At 39.8% G+C, this 14,065-nt stretch overlaps 2 protein-coding genes across 3 annotated transcripts; one reads left to right on the forward strand and one right to left on the reverse strand.

Annotated features, from left to right (window-relative positions):
- The first annotated feature begins 710 nt into the window (after positions 1 to 710).
- Positions 711 to 6,266, forward strand: tmem263 (transmembrane protein 263). 2 transcript variants are annotated; one of them, XM_080474632.1, is made up of 4 exons: positions 711 to 736; positions 938 to 1,038; positions 3,786 to 3,856; positions 5,148 to 6,266. In XM_080474632.1, exons 3-4 carry the CDS (start codon positions 3,790 to 3,792, stop codon positions 5,441 to 5,443), a joined length of 363 nt encoding a protein of 120 aa, XP_080330758.1. In that variant the 5' UTR covers positions 711 to 736; positions 938 to 1,038; positions 3,786 to 3,789; the 3' UTR covers positions 5,444 to 6,266. The 2 variants fall into 2 exon arrangements, with proteins under 2 accessions (XP_080330758.1, XP_080330757.1); XM_080474631.1 differs by lacking the exon at positions 711 to 736 and having other exon boundaries at positions 763 to 1,038.
- A 315-nt stretch (positions 6,267 to 6,581) lies between these two features.
- Positions 6,582 to 11,163, reverse strand: LOC308117142 (uncharacterized protein). The gene is made up of 8 exons (XM_080475830.1): positions 9,836 to 11,163; positions 9,563 to 9,747; positions 9,386 to 9,483; positions 9,145 to 9,305; positions 8,861 to 9,053; positions 8,292 to 8,430; positions 8,106 to 8,181; positions 6,582 to 8,020 (listed from the first exon to the last, which is right to left on the reverse strand). The coding sequence occupies exons 1-8, from the start codon at positions 11,151 to 11,153 to the stop codon at positions 7,923 to 7,925; spliced, it is 2,268 nt and encodes a 755-aa protein (XP_080331956.1). The 5' UTR covers positions 11,154 to 11,163; the 3' UTR covers positions 6,582 to 7,922.
- Between the last annotated feature and the right edge of the window lie 2,902 nt (positions 11,164 to 14,065).

Raw genomic sequence — 14,065 nt, forward strand, 5'->3', positions numbered from 1 at the left:
TATCTAAACTTTAATGTACTTTTGCCATCAAGGCAGCTCTTTTTAGTCAATATTTATTACTTAATATTACTGATATCGCTAACATGTTTAACATATGACATAAAGCACTCCAAAAGGAACAAAAATAATGATGAACAAGGAAAAACACGCCACTCCATCCATCCATCCATCTATCCATCATTATTTTCATTTATTTAAATATTTTGACAAACATCAACCTTCAGTTTCTATTTTGCCCAGAATGTGATTGAAATATGCTAAAGCTTCTTTATTATTGACAAAGAATTTCAAAGGGAATTTGCAATTAAACGCTAGTCCTTAGTGTGTGTGTGTGTGTGTGTGTGTGTGTGTGTGTGTGTGTGTGTGTGTGTGTGTGTGTGTGTGTGTGTGTGTGTGTGTGTGTGTATAGATGTCTGTATTTTGTGTATATTTTGACATGGCTGAAACAACAATAACAACAACAATAACAACAACAACAATAATAATAATACAAACAGGCAAGACATTTTTATCATTTCACAAAAAAATAAATTTTAATGAAGTTTATTTTGATGGAGGCAACATATCTTTTTAACACAAGGTGGAAAATGGTACGAACAAAATCATTTGTTGAGTATTTTGGTTCAGTATATTATGAAGAAGTCCGTAGCAAGAGTGGGTCTGAATACAAACTCATCCTGTTTCTATTTCCCTTTTTTCTGGTGTTTGGCGAAATGGATATTAAAGAGGATGAAACGTACGTGAGTGTGTGTGTGTGTGTGTGTGTGTGTGTGTGTGTGTGTGTGTGTGTGTGTGTGTGTGTGTGTGTGTGTGTGTGTGTGTGTGTGTGTGTGTGTCTATGGGTGGAGACAGGAGGTCCTCCTCCCAAAAAAGTACAGACAGACAACAAGCGGGCTCCACCACCACCACCATCAGCAGCGTCCCTTTTCTTTTCCAGGATCCGGGAGGTGAAATTCACATTAAAGTCGCAGAACAAAGCCGCGGCCTCCCCGGCGAGCCACTGTGGGATCTGTGCGCGCGCTGCGACGTTGAAGCGAGGTAAGAGCTGGAGGCTCCAGCGGCTGGGGACGGTTCACTTTGTCTCCACCACCGTCAGCCATGAAAACTTCTCCACCACCACGTCAGTTCCACGCAGAGCAGAGGAACGGCCGTGTTTTCTCTGTGTGGAAAACACAAATGGAGCTTGCGGGGGGGAAACTCCGTCGACAGTTTGAAAGGAAGGCCGACACATTTGTGGCGTTTCGCCGCTAAGAAGAACCTAAAAGTGCCGTTTGTTTTCGGGGGGGGGAGTGACGTCGATGACCGTTGAGATGACCGTCAGAGACATCATCACAAACACACGGCCGCCTACCTGCGGGCCACACTCTCTGCAAACTGGACAAACTCTTTCAGCGAGTGCTGATTTAGCACTTTAACGTCAGCATCCGTGTCCTGCGAGCAATGCAGAGAAGAGTTAATGCTGAACGCCGTGGAAACCCACTCAGGCCGACCATGTTGTTTCTAAAGCTACAACACTTTTCACGTGTTATATAAATGGGCCTTCACCTAGTTGTCATAGCTTACATAACTTTTATTTTTCCCCAAGTCTAAAACTTCTACTTTCAATCAGGTTTAAAGTTTTCTTAAGTTATGGTTGCAGAAATAAGTTCAGTTGCTTAAATAAAGGGTGTCAAACATAAGGCCCGTGGGCCAAAACCGACCTGCAAAGAGGCTCCAATGTGACCCAACAAAACAAGCAAATAGTAAAAATTTCAAAGGAAACAAATTTTTGTACAAATTTCTGAAGAGTAGCGGACACAACAACACAAGAGACCTGTAAACCTTGTTGTGAGCAAACGAGCCTCAAAGCCATGCTGTCAGGGCGAGTTTGTTAAAACACACAATGCAACATCTATTGAGGATTTTTAGGCATTTCACTGCACTTTTTTACTAGACAGTATCATTGAAATTGATATGTTGCGTCACAACAAAAGAAAGGGTTATTAGTTTTTTATAACAAGGAGCACAAGGTGGTCGTTCAATACATTAAGTGGGTGTTGGTACTGCTTGTTGGCACTCGCTTTCTTCATTTATTTTAGGATAGTTAATGACTGTATTGGTTGCAGTGTGTGCATGTTGTCTTCTGTCTCTGTGTGTGTGTGTGCCCTGTGAAGGATGGGTGACCTGTCCATTATCCAGCCTTTGACCGTAGTCCGCCGCAATGGGCTCCGGTTTGAATCCCACGGCTGACGGGTTGTGTCAGGAAGGCTGTTCCCTGTAAAACTGCCAAATCAAATATCCAGATCACCTGATCTGCTATGACACCCTCAGGACAGGAGGGAGCAGCCCAAGCACATATATGATCCAGCCATCTTATGTACCAATTTATTTATCTTTTTTGTTTTTGGGAGGAACTGTGGGAGGAAACCAGTGACCGAGGAGAAAAACCCACACATGGGGAACATGCAGTCGACACAAAAGCTTTTTTTCTTTCTTTTTGTATAATAGTCATGAAAATCGCACAGTATCTCTCAGTGTCCCGTCTCTTTAATGGGAAACTATATCAGGTGCAAATTATAATTGACACTTTTTTTTTTCTTTAATATGAAACAAACCTGAATATGGATCACCTACACATACATACCTCGAACAAAATTTTGGTCATCTTGCCAACCCTTTTCTTTGTCCCTAAACCATTCATTGAGAGGTCAAAGTTCTTGAAATTATTCTAAGATAATTTACTAAACTCTTCATCTCAGACAACAGCCCAGAATGTGTCGTACTCGTCTATATTTAGACCGTGTATGATAGAAAACCAAGATGGTCAGTTGCACAAAAAGGTTATGAAATGTACAGATTTGACATGGAATGCCCCTAAATGCCCCGACTGAGTAATGCTGTTTTCCAGGACTCGTGATGTCGAGTTTTGTACTGGTTCCTGATTACATTACAACTACTTTAATGCGACTGTAATCAGTTTCCCCAAATCTGGAAGATAAGGTTGTTTATGCATGGTCTGGGAAACGTGTTGTTTAGACAGAGAGATATTTCACTTTTTTTGATATTCTATTATGAAGATATATTCAATAAGTACTATCTTTTAAAAGCTGCATTGCATTTTTTATCAAATGTCATTGGTTATTACCTCAAATCTCTTGGCGCAGAGCAGGAATCCATCCCTTCAAAACAATTGACAAGTCTTTATTAAGGTGTTTTACCCAAACGTTCTTGTGTTTGAGTTTTGCTCTGAAGCCTGAGTAAAGCTATTCGGGACCAGCTGTTTTCATTTTAGAAATCATCTGCTCACTGTTTGTTTTTCTTAAACTTGTTCAGCTGTACGACAGACTGCGAACAGGTCGGCCTTGTTTTAGGATCAGAAACACACCCAAAGCAAGCAGCTTTATATTCTTAACACACTAAATGCCTACAGCAGCCTCCACTTATAACGCTGACATGCAACGGTCTCGTCACAAACACAGTGTGACGTCACAGAACAAGGCAGCACTGTGTTTATCGCTATGTGTAATGTGTCTTTGCGTCATTTCAGGGGATAAAAACTGGAAAAATCCAGGAAGTCGTTTCGGTTATTGCCCTGAAAATAGTACAAATCATAAAGTAACACAGAGAAATGGAGGAGAGCAAAACTGAAATACAATGAGTTATATATAAGGAAACCTTTTTAGGTCAGCCATGTTGATTTCAGATATAATCTGTTTTCCTGCTCCTCATGTCTCTTTTTTGTTTTTAAAAAAGCTATATAAATATATTATGTGTCATATCATTAACTATCTAATTTATTGTCCCAGAGAGATGAGTCAGGCGGAGCAGGTACCTGAGGACATGCCTGAATGCCTCAATGATGACACAATACCTAAAGGTAAGATTGCTTGCAGTTAATTGCGGCTTATTCACTTATTTTCCAATTATTCCAGTTCATTCCCAATTTTAAATTATGTTATTTGTGTAACCACTAATGCATTGATAAATCCCTGAATGATCTCAAAGCCTTCTTTTTTAGTATTGTGACTTACGAGATCTGCTGTGTTTGAATACAATTTTAGAAAATGTTTTATTTTTCAGAAAGAAAGGAGAAAAAAATCCCAATAATAGTTCGATTAAAGGGGCCTGTCAGGTTTTGCCTCTGAGGATGCCAAAATAAGTTTCCATCCCACATTAAACGGCTTTAGGGATTGTGATTTTAAAAGACTTCAACAGTTGTGTTTTCTTTTTTAAACTTTCAACTATGCAAGGGACGCTTTGAACGGTAGTGCAGTGTATATTCTGTATTATACACTGGTGTTACCATATTTAAATTACTGTGTGGCTGTATGGGACAATACCTATAAAACCACCTTACATTCACTGAGCACAATACAAAAAAGAGCCATTCGTATAGTAAGTAATGTAGGATATCATGAACACACCAATGTACTGTTAAGACTGCACAAATAATGTACAAAGCAATAAATAAACTGCTACCTGTAAACATACACAAACTGCTCACAGACAGAGTCGGGGGTTATAACTTTAGAGGGAAACTAAACTTGAAACAGAATTATGCTCGGACCAATATAAAAAGTATGTGTATTTCCATTTGTGGGCTGGTTTTGTGGAATGGTCTTGACGACAAGATTAAACAAAGTATGAATAGAACACAATTTAAAAAAAAATGTAAAAAAAGATATATCTTTGAAAAATACAGAAATGAAGAAGGAGAATGAAAATCTCACAGATGTTAATGACACTTGTTCATTTTGTTCTTTTTTGTGTGTTTTTTATTTTTATGTTTTGATAAATAGCTCGATTGGAGTAGTTTTTTGTTTTTTGTTTTCTTTTGTGTTGCCTGTTTAGTTATTTTCTTGGATTTTGCAATTGTCAATGGGTGAAGAATGGGGGTAGGACTTGATAAGCCGAGGCTTCTTCCTATCCCTTTTCAAACGAGTCAAAGTGTATCATATCGAAATGGGCTTTTTTAAATAAATTTTTTGATAATTTTTTTTCCCTTTTCTTTGTTTCATCTAATTTTAAATTGTTCATTCGTTCGAAATAAATAAATAAATCAAATCAAATTAAATCACGTTACCATCCGGTAACGTGGTGTTAAAAAAACTAAATAGTGTTTGTGTTGATGTGTCGAATCGCAAACTGTGTTTGTCATTTTATTGTAGATAACAAGGACCACCCACAGACGCAGCCGGGCATGTTTGGCAGACTGGCGGGGGGCTTGTATGGTGTCACCAGGGGAGCTGTGGGAGCGACGGTGGGCGGCGTGGCCTGGATAGGAGGGAAAAGCCTGGACCTCACCAAGACTGCGGTCAGCTCTGTGGCTGCTGTGCCTGCCATGGGAGTCGGGCTGGTAAAAGGGGGAGTGTGCGCCGTAGCTGGAGGAGTGGGTGCAGTCGGCTCCGCAGTGGCCAGTAGAGTTCCCATAGGGGGCGGCAAAAAGAAGGACAAATCTGACTGATGTGGGGAGCGGTGACGACTCACGCAGCTGTTGATATGGTTTGGTGCCGACTGCGTGTGCCTGTTGAAGCGGTCATGTGCAGTCAAAGAGCGACAGAGGACTCGGGTGTACACGTGGTGTTGGTTCCGTGCTTGTTTTGTATTGTTACCTGTATGTCCTTATGGAATTGTGAGTTCACGTTACCAGAAACACGTGGCAGAGGTCTCAAAAGCAACGGCACAACAAAGACTCCACTCGGTCGACTCACTAAATGACTGTTGGAGGAGAAACACGACCAACTATTCTCGTCTGTGAAATTCCCTCAATAAAGTGTTAATTCACCCTTTGATAATAAGCCACAGCACTGTTTTCACAGTCAGGTTTTATATTTGTCGCATTAAGTATATTATTGCGGAAAATCCCGCAGAGCGAGAAAAAGAGTTTGCTTGCAGGACAATCAGTGACCTTTAACCGACTATAAGATGACGCAGAATGGAGCTACAAATAGTTACAGTGAAATTTCTGTTCTTTCCCAACTGATAAGGATGTCAGGCTTTTTCTTTTCCTGTGAAATTAATACTTGTGTTATCCTCAGTTCATCTTCAGGCAATATCTAATTTTGATACAGAAATCACCTTTACTTCATCGACTATTGTCTGTGTGAAGCGATAGTAATGATCCTCTTTGCCAATTTGAAACTTTTACATTTTTTTTTCTCTCTTTTTGTGAGTAATTATTGTCGCATGTCTTCTCGAGAAAATTTCCTTTAAGAAACTGTTTACCACACATGAGCATCATGAATTTCTCCTGCGGCACAAACTGTTACTTTCTCCACCTTACGCCATTAACACTCCTCTCTCATTGGTCAATTTGTTTTCTATTGTGCAGAGTCTGACGGCTGGATTTATTGACAACACATTGTGAATTTCATGTGTACATTTTCAAGTTGAATTCCTGCAAAAGTGCATTTTATTAAGAAAATGTTCCTAAAACACTTCAAGGTGTGTATCACACAGAACTAAGGTGTGAAAGCTTGTGGTTGAGAAGTGTTGCAACGTGGGGGAACATTGCTGAATCAGCAACAGTGTATTCAGAACATGTTTGAATAAAAGACATGAAGTTTGTTTCTGTTTCTCTCATGAGCTGGACACGGGAGTTTGGGAAGAAAAACCTTTAATTTGAGGTAAATTCTCTATCAAATGATCATAAGAATGTAATGTGGCGGTCATTATAACCGGTGGGGAAAGTGACGAGTGTAGCTGCGGCATGCTGTGATAAATAACACAAGTGTTCAGCAGTAAAGAAAAGCCCACCTGCCCATCTAATACAACATTTGATATTCAGTTCACACACAAACAACTGCAGATACAGTCATGGGTAAACACAAAAACAATGTTAGATGAAAACTCTTGTAATTGGTCTTTATGTTTGGTAAATCTTCATGAACGTGTGGAGACACTTTATTTCGGAACCTGATTGGCTGCTTTGGTTAAATATTTTATGATCCTAAAAAAAAGTACAGCATTTAATCATAGAAGATCATTTTACATAAAAAGCAGGACTTAATGTCTCCACTCCTTTATGGTTACCAATACTGAGTCACATTAGTGCTACTCAGACATGTAACTATGTTGGTAATGAGGAATGTTTAGCTTTCTACATTACTGACTCTTCTAGTTAGGAATTAAATGTATTTGAAGTATAATAGCGGCTTTTAAACAGTGATAGAAATAATCAAACAATTTGCCCAAAAGTTAAGTTTACAGTTATTAAAGTTAAATATTTATTGATTCAATTTGGCAACCCCTTGTTAAGTAGGTCTTACTAAGATTTCAGATCAGATGACGGGGCTGATGTTATTTAAAAGAAAATTTTTTAACTTAGAAACCTTATCAAAACATGTATATGCTATGTATGTAGGATACATAGCATATACACAGGATTTCCATTACTATTTTAATGAGGCTAATATGTGTCTACAAACATTGCCTAAATGACAAAACTGTGAGAAAGCGTAAGACATTCAGCCCAATTTGCGTGAGATTGTGTTTTCGGAAGGGCGGGGAAGCTCACAGGAGCCTCACTCGAAGTGTCTCGAATTAAGTTTCACACATTTGATAAAACTGATGATGAAATCATTGAATGCATTGGAATTGCACAAAGATTGCATTTGTAAGTCTGCATACCACACATCCTAGTAAAACATCTGCCCCATATGTAAACAAAACATTCATTAAAAGGGTCAATTTTTTATATATGAAATAATACTAACAATGGAAAATATATACAAGATATATCAGAGATGATAAATGTTTTAATATAAATCTCAACACAATAATTTGATCCAATCCAGCTGATTCTTGCTGCACCCAACTTTGGACTTTTGTGTGTGTGTGTGTGTGTGTGTGTGTGTGTGTGTGTGTGTGTGTGTTTAACCGTACAAGGAATTTTAATCTCATAATAACTGAAAAAGATTATGTTCACATAAGCTCGACTCTGTTTATTCCTCAAGAGCAGGAGATATGATCAGTGGTCCAGAAGAAGCCACCATCTTTATGTCAGCCCTGTTCTGTTCCACACCTGAGACGTCTCTCCTTCCTGCAGACAGACATGGACATGGTCAGATATAAACATGAACGCATATCCTCTTTAAAATGTACTTGACTGTAAAATCAGCCCTTACGTCTTGACATGCAAGTAGGTTCACAGCTTGTTTGGGATGAAGGCACGCACACAGCTGTAGTACAGTGAATGTACAGCTGTAGAAAAACACAGAGGTGGAAGCAGATACAGTCGCGTTAAAACTGGAGTCTCATCTGTGAAAAACTTATGACATATAGTGTGTGTGTGTGTGTGTGTTGCGTCTTACTTCTTGCTTCATGTGTTTTGAATTTTGTTCCACGAACTTAAACATTTTGAAAATGAAACGTCTGCAGTGACCTGCAAATTCAACGTTAGCCGGAACTGGAACCAATGAAGTCCAGTAATTATCAGCAACGTTTGGACATCTGGATGGAGAGCAAATCAAACAATGATGAGAGTGGTAAAAATAAAGAAATTGGCATTACCATGGCAGAAAACATTTGCAGGTATCAAACTAATCGGCGAATGAGTTACAAGCCATTGCAGGAAAAAAATAAAAAATAAATAAATATATATATATATATATATATATATATACATTTGATATTACCTAACCATGGTTTATCAGGATATCAGCACTAAAATGTACTGCTGAGGAAGTATTTGGTCAAAATGTTTTGAAAAATAAAATCCAGTTTGAAGTGATAGGTTCACTTATTTATAAATCATTTAATCTAAAATATTGTCTTCAATGTTAAATTCAGTCTAGCTTTTACTACTTTACTTGGTGTGGTCACCTGAGTGCGAATTCTCAGAAAAATCTACCAAGATGGTATGAATTTGTGTTCTACTTACCCGTCTATGAGAATGTCCCATTGAGGCAAGCTGTGAGCGTCAGCGCATGTAGTCGCCCAGCAGCGATCGAGTGTCAAGACATAATTTGGATTTCCCTCATCAAGGATGAGAACCTCAACATATACGGGATCCCTCAGTACTATAGCCACGGGATAGTCAGCTTCTGTATAAAACGAACTGTAGGCCGCACTCACTGTGAAAGCAAACAGCCCAGGCATTATAACAGCTGACATTGAAACATAAAAGCCAAACAAAGTAACCCTAACAGCCTGTCATGCACTTACTTGAATTGCAACCCTTCGTGTGGCACTTGCCATTGCCCAACCTCATGCCTACACGTAAAGGCCCCAAAGCAGCGACTGACAGTGGGACAGGATCCTCTCTCACAAACTCTTGAATCACAACTTCAACAGATTGGCCAATATACCTGCACTGGAACTGCAATCTATAAAAGAGATCTGGCGTTAACCGACATAGTCAACATTTTCAATTCTATACCACAACACTGTAAAAATGGCCTCTTACTCATATACGCTGTCTCTGGTGATGGCTCCACGGGGCCCAGTCATCACTTCAAACATAGAAGACATTCTGTTCTCATATACTATAGCACCAGACTCCTCCTACAGAAGGTTGAAAGACACACTGAGAAAACAATATTTCAGACTGTATCTCATTTGTTAAAAGTGGGAGAAATCCTACCATGACGAGAGTCCCACATGCAGTGACGGGAAATTGGTAGATGGCAAAGGCTGAGTTAGAGTCAACACATGAACAGCTTGAACCTGCTCCCAGCATACTGATTGTCTCAGTATCAAGTGTGGGGACAGTGGCATCTTTGGCAACGACAACAATGAACTGGCCATCCTTGGTGCACTGGACAGTCACTGGCAGAAGTGAAACAAAAGATTATACGCTGTCCATTTACGGTAAATAACATAGACATTATACCATAAAACCTTTTTATAAACTCACCTGCCTTTCCAAAATAGCACTGTCGGCCATCATGACAGCAGCTTAAGGCTTCACATTCAGCAGCATTTATGCTGGGAGCTCCACATTGGACTCTCACATTGTCCTCTACATCACAACTCTCCACAGGCGATGGTGGGAACACTTGTGGTTGCTGAGGCATCTTAGGATGGTTGACAGAATGATCTCCAGCTGTTTGAGGAAATTGAGTCTTCTTTGGTGGTGGAAGAGTTGGGGATTTTGGCATGTTAGGATTCTGAGGGTTTTGAGGATTCTGAGGGTTCTGAGGGTTTTGAGGGTTCTGAGGTTTGACCCAAGGAGTCTGAGGGTGCACAGACACCGAACTGCCCGGTGAGTTCAAAGGCATCCAAGGATTTGGAGGGTTCTGAGGATTTGAATGTCCCCAACGTGATGGATTCTGAGGGTTCTGAGGGTTCTGAGGCATCTTTTGGTTTCCAGGAGGCCAAGATTGTGAAGCATCATACATCATATTCATTGGACGTGGGGGTCGCTGAGGGTTCTGAGGGTTTTGAGCATTCTGAGGCTTTGGCATCCAGGGATTTTGAGGTGGATTTGAAGGCTGCTGAGGATTCTGAGGCTTTGGTACCCAAGGATTTTGAGGTGGATTCTGAGGATTCTGAGGATTCTGAGGCTTTGGTACCCAAGGATTTTGAGGTGGTTTCGGATGGTTTGTCGACCAAGGATTTTGAGGTGGATTCGAAGGATTCGGAGGATTTGTAGGCTTTGGTACCCAAGGATTTTGAGGTGGATTCGGATGGTTTGTCGACCAAGGATTTTGAGGTGGATTCGAAGGATTCTGAGGATTCTGAGGATTTTGAGGATTCGTAGGCTTTATTAACCAAGAATGTTTAGGTGGATTCGGAGGATTCGGATGGTTTGTGGACCAAGGAGTTTGAGGTGGATTCGGAGGATTCGGAGGATTCGGAGGATTCGGATGGTTTGTCGACCAAGGAGTATGAGGTGGATTAGGAGGATTCGGAGGATTCTGAGGATTTGGAGGATTCGGAGGATTCGGAGGATTCGGATGGTTTGTCGACCAAATAGTATGAGGTGGATTAGGAGGATTAGGAGGATTAGGAGGATTCTGAGGATTCGGAGGATTCGGAGGATTCGGAGGATTCGGATGGTTTGTCGCCCAAGGATTTTGAGGTGGACTTTGTGGTCTCCAAGGACTCTTTGCTGTTGACTCAGATTGAGGTGCAGCCTCTACATCCATTTCCACCAAGCAGCCTAGCAGAGCTAGTAGCGCTAAAGAAGTGACACTCCATCTTGTTGCCATGGTGTCAGGGCCGTCTGACATGGACAGTCCTCCAAGTATTTCATTTCTGTGTGCTGCCACATTTATATGTTACCATGCCTGAAACGCCACCCCAGAGGCCAAATAACCACCAATCGATGGTTCCCATCTTTTGACAGACAACTAAAACCTTAATGCTGTCTTATGTGTTTAGTTATAGGAGGTAAAAGGGGAGTGAACTTGTTATCAGAGCAGGTCAGCGTGTGAATGGTGACCGTGTGACATCAGTTATCTGCACAAAAGTCCAACATATGGGTCACAAAAACCTTTTTTAAAGGTCCTTGTAGCCTTACAATTGGGTCACTAAATATTCAATTTTGAGCAGTAAAGTCAATATACATTACTTCAGTTTTTTTTACTTCAAATTTGCAACAGATTTTACTAAAGTATGCTTCAACCCGAAGATGTTCAGACGATGTATCGGTGTATGCACAAAATGAATAATGTGGACTGGCAATTGTGTAATACTGTTGTGACCGAGAGCATCAAAATTTTCAAAACTGAAAATGTCACTCTGTTGCTGTCGAACTTTTGCTCTTAGCCTGTATACAGGATTATTAAACATCTCCAAAAAGTATTTTTCACCTAATTTTTCAGTGATCATAATCAAATCTTCATCGCTCAAGCTTATTTTTGAAGTCTTTATGTCATGATCACACAAGTAACATAAAGAACGCAATTTGTTCATGTGGATGGTATGTTGGTAATGTTAAAAGTGCAAATACTTTATATTAGATAAACCCACAAATAAGAGTTGGTCTGCTAAGAAACATATCTGAATATTTACTATTTGTGCAGTTTTCCTGAATGTTTACTTCAACTGTATGACTTTAATCTATTGTTTCTCTTTTAATTTGAGTCAAAGATAGGACATTGTTTGCTTTTTAATTTTCATGACTTCCTTTTGTGAAAGCAGTTTTTTAAAGCCACATGCAAAGTGAGAGATAAACAGTATTGTAAAGTATGGTGACGCATCACAAAGAAAAAAAAGGGAAAAAAGGATCAAAAACATGACCCACTAATTAACTTTAAAATTGATAAATGGTTATGTACACATCAGAGGGAGAGCTAAGTTTAAGCTGCTTGGAGAAAAGGCTACAGGGTGCTGAGAAGAGATGATGGATGTACTGGATAAATGATGTTGGAGATGGAGCTGCCAGGTAGGAGAAGAAAGGAAAGACCCCAGAGAAGACTCATGGACGTTGTGAAAGACAACATGGTAATGGTTCATGGTACCCAAGAGGAGAGATGGTGATAGGATGAAATGGAGCAGGAGATGACCACGAAGAAATGTTAAAGGTGAAGAGAGAAACTCTGGCTCCAGGAATGTTTTTGTGTAAGAGGAAGGTTGATCTTCAGTAAGAATGAAGAGTCTGAGGTGGTGAATGAGGTTGACCAATATAGGGTGCTCATTGTGATATTGGTGACCCAAGCTCGCAATGCAATGAGTTCTGACCTTTAATTTCTGTCCAACCAACAGCTGAGCAGAGCACATGCCACTCAAGAGGTGTCTCTTCAGCTTCGTGCCTAACAACAATGTGGCCTTGTCTTTCCTGTTGTGTTTACTATTTACATGTCCAAGAACTTTTATAACATTTTGGTTATAAGAAACCCTCAGATCAAATAACTTCCCGTTAGGACCTCTTATTGTTAAACAACCTCTTAATTTTCCAGGGTGATATGTTTTGATTTGTTTTGATCGTTCAAAAAGAGAATTACATAAGCCATTTCGCAATTTCACAAAATCAGTTGCGTCAAGATAAAACTAACAGGTCGGATTAACTTATTTGTTGACTCCTCGACTTTAACTCTCTATTTACAAGTCCAGTTTGCGGTAAAAAAAACAACCTTTGGAAGTCTGTTTATTTTGCAAGCACACAGTATTCAGGCTTTCTCAGATTTGGCTTGGTTAGTCATTTATCTGACTTGTAAAAAGTCAAATCACTGGGGTATGTGGATAAATCTGTCTGAGTTTGAAACTACGGGGCTTTATAACTCACCCGCTGTGATAGAATGGCAACTGCTGCAGATGATGAAGTGAAATTGACCTTGGTCCTGTGTAATAATGTAAAAATAAAATGTCAATAAAATAGCTGTTACTGCCTCAAGCTTAATCTATGAGCAACATGGTGATATTTCATGACAATCTTATGAACTGTAAAACTTGTAAATGTTTTCAAAAACCATTCCCAATGAAGAACACTGCTCTTCATCGTAAACAACCATAAAGGATCACTATGCTTGGTCTGAGACAGCAAAGCCTCTGAATGCACACATTGGATAACACAGGGAGACAGGCCACACAGAGGCGCCAGCTTATGTAACGGGGACGTTTTTATGTCAAATATTTTTATTGGGAGGCACGGCAGGGCAATACAGCATCACCATGAAAGGAAGTCAGATTACCTGAGAAACAGATGAGATCTTCACACAGAGAACTTCTCCAACACCAGAAACAATCCAGGGATCTCACTGCCAATCACTGCAGCCCACTCCCACTGGCTACTCTTTGAGAAGATAGTTAAGCATCCAATATTACATTAAGAACAGGCATTAGTAAGAACACAATGATTGTTTAAACAAACAAACAAACAAACAAACAAACACAACGCTTGGCATTTTGCAGCTGTGTGCACTTTTTCCAGTCCTTAATCATCTGTTCAACTATTTGACCAGCCAGCAATAGGAAAACCACAAAACTAATTATGTTGGGAAAATGACAAAGTCATCAGTTTAGAGCGATGTCCATATTTCTTGTGCTTTGTTATTACAGAACCAAAATAAAAATGGCAATGTCAATTTGACCAGAATGTGGCGCTATTTATCTTAATCACACTTTCACAAAAAGTTCACAGATTCACAACAGTTCTTCTGTGTGTGTGTGTGTGTGTGTGTGTGTGTGTGTGTGTGTGTGT

Source organism: Lipophrys pholis, assembly GCF_963383615.2.
Source record: "Lipophrys pholis genome assembly, chromosome: 11".
Classification (NCBI taxonomy): Eukaryota; Metazoa; Chordata; class Actinopteri; order Blenniiformes; family Blenniidae; genus Lipophrys; species Lipophrys pholis.